Source organism: Pan paniscus, chromosome 4, assembly GCF_029289425.2.
Source record: "Pan paniscus chromosome 4, NHGRI_mPanPan1-v2.0_pri, whole genome shotgun sequence".
Classification (NCBI taxonomy): Eukaryota; Metazoa; Chordata; class Mammalia; order Primates; family Hominidae; genus Pan; species Pan paniscus.
Window position 1 is genome coordinate 142,094,290 of NC_073253.2, and position 15,179 is coordinate 142,109,468.

Consider the following 15,179-nt stretch of genomic DNA (forward strand, 5'->3'; position numbering starts at 1 on the left):
AGTAATACATCTAAGCCATGCTAAAAGGATTCAGGCTTCCTTGAAAAGGATTCAAGTGGCATAAAATGGTTTGTTTCTCCACAGCAATTTACATTTATTAAAATAGATAATAGGCATAATCATTGTCAAAATAGAGCTTCTACCCTGTATAATGTCTTAATACATCCTCGAAGTTCCTGACAAACAGGCACAAAGCCATGGCAGATTAGAGTCTAAGTGGAGGATCACTCCAATAGCACAGCAGAAAAACCAATCTCACACTTCTAGGAAGGAAAATAAGACCTGAGAACAGCCTTTGAAGGTGGAGGGTAAAGTACAAAGGGAAAGGTGCTAAAGTGATGCATCAGCTGGAAGTATAACTGGGCTCTAATGTGACACTCTGCATTAACGATGCTAATTTATGTCTGGGTAAGCGTGTGTGGGTGACACAGAGGAATTTGAAGAGGTCTATATTATACCACGGAGGAGCTCATCTTGAATCTTTTGCCAGGGTACATGCTTTATGCAGGGACTGCTTCATGTGGGCATATATTATGTACATTTTGTGTCAGTTTCATGTGAGTAAATCACGTGTCTCTTTAGATCTATTCTAGACCCTTTCCAATCTATTCTTTGCACTGCAGCCAGAATAGTATTTTTGAAAAGCAAACTTGGTCACTTTCCCCAATCTTCCCTACATTTAAGCATTTAAATGGCTTCCTGTTACTCATAAGATAAAAAGCAAAAATGGCTCATATATTTTTGCAAGACTCTGCAAGATGTGGCTTCTGTCTAATGTCCATCCTGTGGGAACTTAAGCCACACTGGCCACCTTTCACTTTTTGAACACACACTCTCTCTACTGCTACTACCATAAAGCCCTTGTACATGCAGTTCTCCCTGCCTGGGTCATCTTCCCATCTCCTCTTCAACAGAGCTAACTCTTATTATGACTTTCGGATTTAGCAATTATTCTTTCACCAGGGAAGCCTTCCCTGTCTAGGTCCAATAATCCTCTTATTACACACTCTCAGAGTACCACTAACTCTTCCTTCAGAGTGCTTGTCACGGTTGCAATTGTACATTTACCTTTATTATTCTTTATTAATATATTTCCCCAGAGGGCCTTGTCACTCCATATTCCTGGTACCTAACCCCATAGCTGGCACACAATAAGTGCCCAATAAACACCTATCAAGTAAATGTCTGAAAAATGACCACGCAATCTATCCATACTGCTGTAAAGACTTTCTAGAATATTAAAGTCCTCTTTGGATTCAGAAGAATATGTCATTTCACATAATAAATTTGATTGGTCACCCCAAGGATGAGTAAATAAACATCACTGCCAGGTTTGGTAGTTTCCAAATAAACATGAAGTCCTTTTTATCATATCGAAATGAATATTATTCAATATTACATAGAAGTGGACATAAGAGGACAAGAAGAAACAATCTCATGCAGTAAAGGTTCACAATGGTGCCAATCATCTCCTAATCCTGTCCCTCAGAGATCTGTTTATTAAGTAATTTTTCTTTATTTCACAATATCTCAAATACTACTATTAGGCTCAAGCTCTCATCATTGGCCTTGGATTTCATTCAACATTTAACAAATATTTACTGAGCATATTTACTAGATTCCAGGCACTGTGTTAGAGCCTGGGATACACACTAGGCAAGAGAGACAGGTGCTCACCTTCAAGAAGAGAGGATAACCAACACACAAATGAGTAAATAAAATGATTGCTGATTGCAATTAGTGCTAACAAGGAAAGAGATCCTGTTCCATGTGAGTGAGATCATGCCCATTGCTTCATCATGATTGTAAGTGATCCAAATGCCTCACTGGGATAACCTGCATCATTATTGCTTCGTAGTACCAGGTAGATCACAGTCTTTTCTTTTTACTTGATGAAGGAGTAAAGAATTTTCTGTTTTAATGCCATGGTTTCCTATAAGAATTTAAATATACTCACTTTCTCAAATTAAATAAGTGTAGGCAAAACACAAGGTATACCTTTTCTAAGGAGTCACTATAACACCTCAAAATCTCTATTGTCAGCTTTGATGCACCCCAAAAGATCAAAGTGCCTTGCTCTCTAAGATGCATATCTCAACAGAGCAGCTGTTTCATTTCAAGAGAGTCTTCATTTTTTTTTTTAGTGATAAGTTTACAAGCAGTTGTTAGTGGTACAGAAAATCTTACGACATCTGTGGAGAAGTTGTAAATTTTTCAGATTGGGTTAGGATTCTCTTGATAATCATTAAAATCCTTGAGGTCTAGGATAGCATTTGGAGCATAATTTGACCTCAATTATGTGTTAAATGTTTGCTGAAGAAATGGTGATGCTTTGAGAAAATTAGCTATTTGAAGCATGAGACCAGAGTGGAGCTGAAAGAAAAAAATTAAAATTAAAGTGGCTCACTTATCAAAAACCAAAGCCACAGAGAAAGGGGACCAATAACAGCATCCTCTTCATTCCATTTTGATTAAGGCTGCAGGCTTATGAGGGGACAGGAAGCTGGGAGAATCTCAAGAAAAGAAAATGCAGTCCCCAAATGCCACAGCTCAAGAGGAATGCTCCAGCCTACTGTCTCCAATGGAGAAGAACAATCTGCAGATTGACAAAGCCCTCTGTTTACACTCATGAACAATGAACTAATCATGCCTTTGTTTTTAACCTAACAAATCATAGCCTGATTACAGGTCATTAGTGACCATTAATATGTGAAACTGTTTGCATTTCACTAGTATATCTGAATAACAGTCTTGCCTTTCACACTAGCTCAGTCAAGTTTCCAAAAGGAAAGCCCCGTTATCAGGCCACGAGCAGGACTTAAATTAACAATTAGCCTCTAGAATCAAACTATGATGCAGAAGAATTCATTATTTTGGTTCATTGTGGTTCCGCCTACTGTAGAACCAGTCTTTGCCTTTGTAGTGGAGACATGCTCTTTGCGCCAAAAGATTGTGTGACCACCTCTCTCCAAACATTCTCAACAATTCCCAATGACTGCTAATGTGTTGGCCAGCAACATGAACCTGCTTATGTGACAATAGTATAGACGGTCCTAAGTTCACAATACGATGGCTGATTAGAGTACAGATAAATGCAGGGAGCACATTGGGAATTATCAGAAACATAGAAGTGACAGGAAAAAGGTCTATTTGACAAAAAAGTGGAGGCAGAGAAGAGAGTATGTATACCTGAGTGAACCTGGTAATCTAGAATTTTTAAAAGTGCAATTGGAGCTTTGGATTATCAGCATTAAGAGGCAAGATTCTTCAAAGGAATTGGATAATTGCCAAGCCTCCATTTCATTTTGTGCTGAGCAGTCACAGAGGGGCATGGAGTGATTAACAGAGATTAAAGATCTCAGGAATGTTTGAGAATTTTCTAACATAGAAGTTGCCATTTAGGAGCAAACCCATGGTCCAACTTATCTAATGTTCTGTTGCTTCAAAAAAATGTCCCCTAGGAAATGCCACTTTTGACTACTAATGTGTTGAGGCCATAGAATTAGAGGCATTGCTAACAAATCAAGAAATGGCAGCCCATATATTGCTGCAATCATTTTTACTTTTTATTCTGGACTAGCTACCAACCACGTGATTCATGCCCCAGTTTAAAATGCATAATGATAGTATAGAGTTCCATGTAGTTTAAAAAGTCCTTTTAATCCATTATCCTGCTCATCTCTATATCAGCTTATGAAAGTTAGATTATGAATAGTATAGTAATGGTGCAAAACACAGGTTCTAAGTTAAACTTGTCTGTTTTCAAATCCTGGCTTTTCTACTGCTAATAAGGTGACTTTGAGCAAATTTCTTAACCTTTCTGGCTTCTTTTTGCTTATCTGTGAAACAGATAATAATGATGCCTACCTCAAAAGGTGATTTCAAAACCCTAATTGAGTAACTAATGCATGTAAAGGGCTTAGTACACTACATGGCACATAATTAGTGCTCAATAAATATTAACTGCTATCATTTTTTTTTTCCACCAGCAGCAGTATCCACTATGGCCACCATCTCCATCTTCCACAGAATAAGGAAAATAAAATATCTAAGATAGACTTTTTCCTGAAGTCACCCAATTACTAAATAACTGAGGTGGGACTAACCATCATCTTAACTACCATTCTCCCTGCTTGGAATACTTTTCATTCTTCTTCCCTCCTCCTCATCCTTCAGGTCTCAGTTTAGCCATCTGCTTCCTCATGAGCCCTGCTCTGAGCCCTCTTATGTCATTTCACATTCTCTTGTACTTCTTCCATCAGAGAACCTCTCATTCTGCATTATAATTGCCTGTTGTCCTGTATGTGTCCCCTACTAAACCACAAGTTCCTTAACAGTAGAGACCAGGTCTATATACTAAACCTTTGCATCCCCAGCGCTGAGTACAGCACCAGACACAGTAAGTGCACAATAAATACTTAATAAGTAAAAGGATGGATGCCAGACTCTTCATTCCCAATCTGCTGACACACATTAAATTATTATTTCACACTGGAATGGATTTTAGAAAATCAGAGAGCCCTACATGGCTTCATGTCTTATACTGCTCTTAAATAATCATAATCTCATGTCAGAAATTCAAGGCAATTTTAAAAATACATAATATGTTACATATTTATGGGGTACATGTGATATTTTATTACATGCATAGAATGTATAATGATCAAGTTATGGTATTTGGGTTACCTATCACCTTGAGTATTTATTATTTCTATGTGTTGGGGACATTTCAAATTCTCTCTTCTGGCTTCTTTGAAATATGCAATACATTGTTGCTAACTACAGTCACTGTACTCTGCTATCAAACATTAGAATTTATACCTTTTATCTAACCGTATATTTGTACCCATTGACCAACCTCTTTTCATCAAGGCAGTCTTAACCAGATTCTAATAGATTCAATTTCTGAAGAAAGTAATTAAACTTGTGAAAATGACACCTTGAAGTGATTCTTACATTATATTAAAACACAAGCACGTGTGTATAGACACACACTCACCTTGTACCTCACACTGATCGCTAAGCTGTGCACAATACTTATATAATCACCAACCCTCCAAATTTGGAGAAGGGCACTATCTTTGTACTTTGAAGGGATTTTTCAGAAACATTTGGACTTGATGAGGCACAGTGAAAAGCAGGTATTTATCCTGGCTATTCTTCACAACAAGCTCTTAAAATTTGGACTCTGAACTGTCTCTCGCAGTTATGTTTTTAGAAATTTTGAGTCTGATATGACACAAGTCATAAAATTTGACCAAATAACAAAATACTTCCATTTTTTTTCTCCCTCCATCTTGGAGGAGGAATAGGGGGCATAAAAGTTGGAAGCTCCAGGGAAATCCACTCAAAGCTATTCAGTTTCATCTCATTAAAGTAACATCATCAAGGGCAAACCAAATAAAACTCAAACCCCCAATCAATATTATATTAGAATGCACTGAAAGTGTTACTTAGTTGGTAGGAAGGAAAAAAAATCGTACATTGAAATTACAACAGATGTAAGCCTTTTATTCAAATAGACCAGAGAGCAAAAGGTAATTTTTCAATAGCAAGGGAAGAGCTGAACTCTACCTCACATCATCAACATTATTTAAAAGCAAACCCTGCTCTTATTATTTTATATAAAAACACATTTAAAAATATCACCTGCATGGAGTCTGTATAAATGCATAATGCTAACATTGCATAGTTCCCTTAGGACACAAATGCCTCACACATCTTTATCCATAGTCTGATGGAGAATATTCACAAACATATATGCATACAGACACAAACACAGTATACATACACACATACCTGCTTTTTGTTTTCTTCCCTTTTTGAACTGTGACCACCTTTTAAATTTTATTAGCTCTATGATAAAATATTTATCTAGAGCCTTTTTCCCCCTTCATTCCTTTTATTAAAGGGAGCTCTTCTCTTCTGAATGTTGTACTCTTTGATCTCTCTCAGGGTTCATACAAACTCTGTTACAAACTCCACCTCTAAAGAGAATCTCTGATGATTCTCTTTCTTAAATCAAAATACAGTTCTTTTGTATTAAATTTTATTTTCCATTATCCCAAAATATAGCCAAATGTGGAGGCTGTAAAGCTAAAGCCTCACCACACACTGTATCGAGAAATGAATAAAAAAGCCTAGCAGAAGCCTTCATGCTACTTCATCCAAATCAGGTGTAACTACTTAGGAGTTAATAATGAAAGGACTTTAGAATATTTGATACAGGTGAGAAGTTGTTTTTCCTACACAGTGATTTCTAGATCTATTTTCTCATTGGAAATTACCTGTTCAGTGATACCTTTTATTCTTCGTTATATTCAAAGTAAGATGCCCATATTGTCTTTCTTTGCCTCTTGACCCCAAGCTCTTTTTCTTTGTCTCCTGACCCCAAGCTCTTTTTCTTTGTTTGAGCAGTTAATATATCTACTTTGTTCTCTAGCTTATTCGACAAACCTAACATCAATAAAGCAGGCTCTATTCTTGTTTAGCCAACACTCTCTCTCCTGGTAATTTTATAACCAGTTATATCATCCCCATGTACATTTGGTCAAAATATGTTCTTGTTCTTAAAACACTTCTTAAAACAGTTCTTAAAATCAAACTATGCTTCCTATGTACAATAACTATTTTAAAAATGTAAATTAACTTGTGTCCCACGGAACAAATTTTAAGCAACTGGAACTATTTAAAAAATGTAAATTAACTTGTGTCCCACGGAACAAATTTTAAGCAATTGGAACTATTTAACACTTCTATACTGCTACTTTATCAAGAAGAGTAGGTATAAATAATAATACGAATACCTTTATTTCCATAGGTGTTTTCATCTGGATAATTCATGCTTCATTATTGGGCCACTATTCTCTGTCTTGGGTTCTCCCTTGGCTCCTGTGACAAACATGGGGTTCAGATCCAGACTCCAGGAGGTAGTGATGCTTCAACTTTTGGTAACATACAGCTGCATTTACACACTTTCCACTTACCCCCTACCATCTCTTTGGGAGAGTTTGCTCCAGGCCTGTCAAAATCCAGGCTAACAAGGTAACACAATCAACGCTGTAAAAGCTTCCTTGCCTCAGCCCCGTCGACCTGAAGTGGACTGCCTTCTCACTTGAGAAGACAGACAGAGAGCCACGGTCTCAAAGTGTTGCTCCTGATCATCATCAGCAGCAGTAGGATTACCTGGGAAACTGAAAAAATCAAACTCACAGGCCTATAGACCTATTCTAAGCTTGAGGGGGTGGAGCCTGGAACCTTGTATTTAACAAATACTTCAGGTGATTCTAATGCACGTTAAAGTTTGAAAACAGCTGCTGTATGGCCTCTAGGGAGTTTTGAAGAGGCTGTAGTGATCAGGAGAGCTGGCTTCATATAGCCAAAGTAGGGTCCTGTGGACAGGATACTCAGCGTTTGGGGTAGGGTTTTATGGTGCAGGGCTAGGAGCAGTGGGTGAAAGAGAGAATGCTCTGGTGCAGAACAACTTCTATGCAATAGGAACTATTCAGGAGCAGAAGTAAGTCACCTCACTCATTAGAAATGGCCCCATTTCTCTGCAAGCGTTCGGAAGTGTGAGGTTATATCCTACGAGAAACTATGAAAAAGGTAATATAAGAAGAAATATTCAAAATAAACATGTAAGATTAAAAAAATTTAGGCCTTAATGGGAAGCTTCAACATACCACTAATATAGAACAAAAGGTTCATAATTAGTCCATTATTGTTAATTTTTTAGTATCTTAAATTTATTATCCTTAAATATCCTGCTGATGGTGCATGGAGTAGATAATGAGTTTTAGTTTCCTCAATGTTTCATTTCATATTCAGAAAAAGAATCCAACCTAACAGATTATTTAAAAGAGATAAAATCACCACCAGCCAGTACTGATACTGGATCAAAGATTAAGGTTAGTGTATTAACTTATTTCTCCTCTGTTTTGTATCAAAACAACTGTCTTCTAACGGTAATATCTTAAGACATATACATAACTGTACTAATTTTTTTTTTTTTGAGAAGGAGTTTTGCTCTTGTTGCCCAGGCTGGAGTGCAATGGCACGATCTCGGCTCATTGCAACCTCCACCTCCCAGGTTCAAGCAATTCTCCTGCCTCAGCCTCCCTAGTAGCTGGGATTATAGGCATGTGCCACCACACCTGGCTAACTTTGTATTTTTAGTAGAGACAGGGTTTCTCCATGTTGGTCAGGCTGGTCTCGAACTCCCGACCTCAGGTGATCCACCTGCCTTTGGCCTCCCAAAGTGCTGGGATTACAGGCATGAGCCACCATGCCCAGCCAACTGTACTAACATTAATAAAAATACAGCTTAACATTTAGCAATTACTACCTACTATTTTCCTGGGACTGTCCTGAGCACATTACAGGCACCGTCACTTTTAATACTTACAATAGCCTTATGAGGTTAAGCATTGTTATCTTTATTTTACAGATGAGGCACCTGGGCTTAGAGAGGTTAAATAACTTGCCCAAGGACTAGCAAGTGGTGGAGCCAGGATACAAACCCAGTCATCTCCAGAGTCTGTTTTCTTGACTACTTTTTTCATATAATTCTAAACTCTAGGGTTGGGAGGGTAAAAGTGTATGTGGTCCAGTGCAAATAATACTTATGACCACTTAAGTCTTCTAAAACTACTAAAAACAACCAACTACTCACTGAATGTTTAATCTGTGTCAGGGACGGAACTAGCCATGTACAAGTATTATCTCACTTAATCCTCACAACAACCATGGAAAGTAGTTACTACTATTGTCTTAACTTTACATAGGGGCAACTGCAGTTAGAGGATTTAAGTAATGAGCCCATCTTCTTATCAAAGATTTCACTGCTTACATAATAAAATGGAAATGAGGCAAAAAAAATACACACAGTACTCAGTAAATGTTGTTTACTAGTCACTAGCAAATTAGTGACTAGTTTCTGGGGATCAGAATGGTGTTGGTGATGATCAATCCATTGTTTTTCTTACCTATTTTCTTGCTCATTCCAAATGGTAGATATCTGTGAGTTAGATACTTGAGCGCAATATACAGCCATGACATAAAAGTAAATCCACTGGCTTCTCTATGTCTTTATTATCACCAAACCCTAGTGCTTTAAGGCTTGCACCACTGTCCAGGAATGTGGTTCCAGAGACTCTTCCACTTGGCAAGAGTAACAATGAGTGACTTTAGGAATGAGACACAACCCATGCCCAAGCCCCAAAATCAAAGGTGTAAAGCACACCAAGTTGTTCCACCCAAAGAACCTTGTTCTAAAAATGTTAGTGGTCAGTGTCTTACAGAGAGTCAGCAAGCAGATGCACTTTTTTCCAAGACTATAAGATTTCATCTAGTTGGGAGTTTATTGATTTATCTGATATTCCGATATCATAGAAAGAGCTCGGTTTTATGAATCAGTCTCTAAACCTCAGTCTTTTCTCCACCATAAACTAGGTATGTGATCATAGACAAGTTGATTAACTCCACTGGATCTCAGTTTTCTCACTGAAAAAATGAGAATAAAGGAAATTTACTCTTTATATTTGTTGAGCAGAGTAGATAAGAGCTGTGAAAATGCTTTGCAGAACTACAAAACCCCTCCCACAAGTATAAGATGACATTACTATTTTACATAACTCCTTCCTTGCCTAATATTTAGCTGCTAATGTATCAACCTGTTTGGAGAAGTTGGTTTATTGAAGAACTAATTTAAAAGCAAGAGGAAGGGGCAATTCTTTAGAGTTGAAAACTATCAGCAGTGCCAAAGACAACTGAATTGTTTGATCAGTTGTTTTGATCGTTAAGAGGGAGTAAGATATTTATTACCTGGGTAACCAAATAATGTGCATGTTGCAAACCCCTGTGACATGCAGCTTATCTATCTAACAATCCTACACATGTACTTCTAAACCTAAAATAAAAGTTTAAAAAAAAGAGGGAGTCAAGAGCCAGTAAGCGTGTCAAACCCCCCAGATAAGTTCATGTTGGTATGAAATAGCCTGAGAAACCTTTCTGTGAAAGCAACAAGGAATATCACAAAACTACCATGTAAATGAACAGGACATAAATAGCAGCTCAACAACATGGGCTCTTTGGGTTTCTATTCAAATTTCAAGGTGCCAAGTCTCTTGCTTGTCTACATCAGAGAGTAGAATGTGGCCTATGTATAGATTAGAACATCAGGGAAAGGAGGTAGTATGAAGGACAGTTTTGTGTAGGGAAAAAAAAGAAATTCTATCTGAAGTTTACCTTGGAGAGATGAAGAAAATATGGTATTTAGCACTATTAAGTGTTTTTCCATCTTATTGGAGAGATTCAACCAAAAGGTATAAGAGCAAAAACACAAAAATCAGGAAAACAATTTTTCTAGTGATTTTACCTTTATCTTGGACTATGGTTTCCTCTCAAGGTATCTAGCAGATTAAAATTGCTTTGTGATGTGGCACCACCATCCTGCTTTTCCTTTTATAGCTCTCATCTTAAAACGTTTTACAGGTCCACACAAACAGGTAAAACAAAAGCCATCATGCTATTTTAAGTATACATTTTCCCTGGGCCTATCAAATTTAGAAAAGCATATTCACTCTTTCAAGTTGCTAGTTGTGGCTTGAACTGATTGCTTGATTAATCACTCAAACTCCGGCTCTAGACCATCTTACCCATGTTCCCTTTTCAGTATATCAAAAACAGAGGTCATGAGATTGCTTAGATCATGAAACCAAGAAAGGAAATCAAGCCTTTGACACAGAAAACACACCACACTTTCTAAAGCAAGATCGTCTTATGAGTGGATGGTAGTATTCTCCTATGTTTCTCTGACAAAATGTACCCATACTCTGTCTTTAACAGCCTCATTGCCGTACACTACACTTGACCTGCTACCCCATATGCAGACCTCTCCAGTAGGTCCGATAGTCACTAATCCACTGATTAAACATTTTAAAACTGGCTTTGGCAAAACATGCCAGAAATTCCTTCAGGGTAATTAAAACCACCCTCTGTGTCAATAAACACAGACTGAAATCTTTCATGTGCAGAGGGGCTGGCTCTGACCCACTGGCTCTAGGACATTTTTTCTTAGATGAGTTTTCCATCATTGCAATTGATTTTCACTGACTCATCCAGACCATTGCTCAGTCCCCTTATGAAATGATTGGCTGAGGTCAGAGATATAGTCTTAGCTTTCTTGTTGCAGCCAAGACGTAAGGACCAAAGGGGCTATAAATCTAAGGGCCAGGCTCATTGCTAAAGCCTTTTCACCCAGATCTTCAGGTGACAGACCTTAAAAAGGATTCTTGCTATAGAAGCTGACAGTCACAGTGTTCACTTATCACTCCTCTTCCAGCATTCAAACTGAATTTTTTTTTTTTTTTTTTTTTTTTTGAGACTGAGTCTCCTCTGTCGCTCGGGCTGGAGTGCAGTGGCGCGATCTCGGCTCATTGCAACCTCTGACTCCCGGGTTCATGCCATTCTCCTGCCTCAGCCTCCTGAGTAGCTGGGACTACAGGTGCCCGCCACCACACCCGGCTAATTTTTTTGTATTTTTTGTGGAGACAGGGTTTCACTGTGTTAGCCAGGATGGTGTCGATCTCCTGACCTCATGATCCGCCCAGCTCGGCCTCCCAAAGTGCTGGGATTACAGGCGTAAGCCACCGTGCCCAGCCTAATTTCCTATATTTTTAGTAGAGATGGGGTTTCACCGTGTTAGCCAGGATAGTCTCAAACTCCTGACCTCGTGATCCACCCAGCTCAGCCTCCCAAAGTTCTGGGATTACAGGCGTGAGCCACCGCGCCCGTCGTCAAACTAATGTGTCTTCAAAGTAAAAGGAAGAACTCAGGTGAATATTCGCTACATTAATTCCCAGAGACTAGTCACATAGCAGACACTCCATGAATTGTTTCTCACCACAATGGCAGCCTTATTGTTTTTATTATATAAAAAATGTATATATTTATTTAAAACTGTCATACATTATAGACAATATAAAAACAGTAGAAGTTACTTAAAATTTCATCAGCCTGAGTTATCAATATATTTTTGTTGCCATTTTTCCATGGAATTCTTTGTCTATACAAATAAAATTTTATATAAGAGAAATCATACTTTACATACCCTTTTTATCATGGATGAAGCTACCTTTGACTTTCTTTAAAATACAGCATTGTTTTGTTTTTTTTTTTGGCTTGCTGCTTTCATCCCCCTCATAGCCAATATTAATAAACTTTCACATAATTTTTCTTATTGATATTATCATGTAATAACTCATATAATATGAATGAAGTTTCAGTTGCTCAGTAAATACCTGCTGAATGGTTAAAGAGTGAAAGAACACACGCATAAACACGAGTGAATGAAAGAATAAATAATCTATTATGATCTTAATTAGCCAGTACAGTTTCCAAGTGATTGCAGAAATCTCAGATCACATCTTTTGACATCTCCCCTGCATCTTTAAACTTTAGTTGGGGTAGGAGGACCTGGCTTTACCTCATTCAGAGGGACCTGCAAGTCTAAACTCCCAAGAAAAGAATATGTAACTGGCTGCTCTCCTAACTACAGAAATGCTGTTAATCTACTCTCAAATTGAAATCAAATTCAAAAACCATTACTAAGCACCTGTGTACCAAGGACCCTACTGTCCTTTGTATGGTAAACTAGAGGGAAAGATGTGGTCACTGCCTTCTTGGAGTGTCTGTCTTGTTGGGGAGATGATGTGCAGGATCTATGTCTTTAGATCTAGCTGTCTGAACTTGGACCTCAGTTGCCACATTCGTGAAATGGGGAAAATATCTATAAGCTCATAGGATTGCTGTGGTGATCAAAGAACTTGAGGAATTCAGGAAAAGCTTCACAGGAAAATGTGGACTGGAGGCAGGCCTTGCAGGTACCAGGGAAGGGGAAGCAGGAATGGCCTGGAGTAGTGAGGACCCAGCACAAGCCAGCCTCAATGCTTTGAAGATCAATTAGGAGAGACTTAAAAGATGAGAGGACAGGCAGGAAACATGAAGGTTTATAAGCACAGGAGAAAACTGTGAACAGACTAATCTTCTTAAAGGGTCAAAGAAAAGTAAATTTTTTTTTTTTTTGCCTTTTCAGCATGTGCCAATGTCTACATCAAGGCCATTCATATGAGTGACTCAAAGGCAACCTGCTTGTCAAGTAATTGGAAAAAAAAAACAAAACCCTGGCTTACATAATGGGCTCAAATCCAAGTTTCTAAGACTTATAGGAAAAATTCTGATCAGAAAATTTCCATCTCAAATTGTGCTGAGGAAGCTTGAGGACTGAGTAAGCATGTTGCCAGCTGAAGTACAATACGATAATCAGACTGCTTTTGCTTTTTTTTTTTTTTCCACAGTGCACAGAGATTTGTAGGTCCTGGTGGGTGCTTACCAAGTTTCTGATCTCTGACCCCAGAAGGGGTCAGAGAACCTACAGAAAAATACATCTTGTTCACAAATGGAACTGCACCCAAAACTTTCCCTCTATATCCTATTAAGTGACCAGAATCTGGTCCTGACTTCTAAAACATAGTATGTCAGTTTCACCCAGGCTAATCCTACAGAATAGGAAAAGGGATTAGAAATTAGTCATTGCAGGATATGTCAGCTGGAAACACTAAACTGTCCTAATCTCTTCTGATAGTTCAGGGTTCTAGGGAAGCTCTTCTCTGCCTGTCATATCTTCTCCTTTTAAACTAGCACCATTGATGAGTTCCAGTTTGCATGTCCCTACAGATCTGTGCTACTGTAATTAATCCCACCTACCCTTGGCTCCAAGACAGAAGAGGAAGAGGATGAAAAGTAGATTTTAATATTGCACCCCCAAATCTCCATTGAAACTTGGAGTTTCTAGAAGATGCTTTAACACTTTTAGTCCTCTGAGAAGGCAACTGGGTCACCTACTAACCACCACAAATATTTATCCATTCAACTGCCCATCTATCCATCTATCCATCCATCCATCCATCCATCCATCCTTTAAATTTTATGTGCTTATCCTGCGTATAATTTTTAAAATATTGTATAAACTTTTTTAAATTAAAAAATGCCTCAAAGAGCTTAATATTTTTATTTCAATAACCCAAGACACTTCAAAGAGGAACAATGTTCTAAATAAATACTCAGGCTAAATGAATTGAGATTTCACATGGACTCCCAACTGTAATCCCCAAAGACTGCTGAAATGCAGACAGCCAATATACTTTGAAAGTGGACTAAAAATCGCTCACTGAAAATATGGACAGAACAAAAGTGGAAAAGGGCCATAGCAATTACAAAGGTATTCCTTGGAACAGCGATTTTAGAAGGAAATTTATTCCTATCATCTAGAAACATAATTGTTCATACCATTTAATCCAGTAATCTTGCCTTTAGAAACTTGTTCTAAAAAATAAAGACACGATTTAGAGTCATGCCATTATTTATCTATTTCACAATTATTACAGCAATATTGGAAAGAATCTAAACTTCCATCATTAGGTGGCTAGTAAAATTATGGTTCAACTATAGAATGTTAACTACAGTGGTAATTTATAAGATTTGTACTTTTTATTTAGATTAAACAATAGTGCCAGTTTTGGGAGAAGACTAGAGATGTCTGGAAGTCTAAAGTCATTGATAGTTAAAGTCTAATTTTTTTCAGATTTGCCTGGGTTCACATTTCATTCAACCACACATAGTATTAACCAAAAAAAAAAAAAAAAAAAAAAAGCACAGCTTTCCGAAATGTCAAATTTGTACCCCATGAGAGACTAGCTCATTAAACAACCATACTGGTTGTCATACTGGGTCAATCATTCTTTGAAGTTACCTACTCACCAGTTTGAAGAAAATTAACATTTCTGGGTCACCAGGTTCCATATACTCATCTACAAATGATGCCCTGGATCCATGAAAGTAATTTTATTTAATATAGGTGGGCAACTGAATCCCAGGGTACAAACTACTCACCCATGTGCTTAATGGCAGAGGCTGAGAATTGAGCCTGCCTCTCCTCTCAGAAAGGTCGAAGTACCTGGAGCTTTGGGGGGTAGAAGGGCAATGGGATCAAATTAAAATTCAATGGCTGTATCTTTAAGAAATTTTTCTCTGATCTTCACCCCACATAAGTTCCCTAGGATAAACTTAAGCACCTTGAAAATTTGTGACAATGTGAGGTGGAAGCAAAATATGGATAGAAC

The 15,179-nt window shown here is 37.9% G+C and overlaps 1 protein-coding gene across 16 annotated transcripts in view; it reads right to left on the bottom strand.

The window, feature by feature from the left end:
* Positions 1–15,179, bottom strand: part of PPP2R2B (protein phosphatase 2 regulatory subunit Bbeta) — a 483,915-nt gene that overhangs the window by 252,341 nt on the left and 216,395 nt on the right. For 4 of the 16 annotated variants that reach the window (XM_055112759.1, XM_055112758.1, XM_055112760.1 and 1 more), the window contains one exon: positions 6,807–6,891. The exons of the other annotated variants lie outside the window; for them this stretch is intronic. In XM_055112759.1, the coding sequence (XP_054968734.1) occupies positions 6,807–6,843 (37 nt within the window). In that variant the 5' untranslated portion in view covers positions 6,844–6,891. The remainder of the gene's footprint in view (positions 1–6,806; positions 6,892–15,179) is intronic. 16 annotated transcript variants of the gene reach the window in all.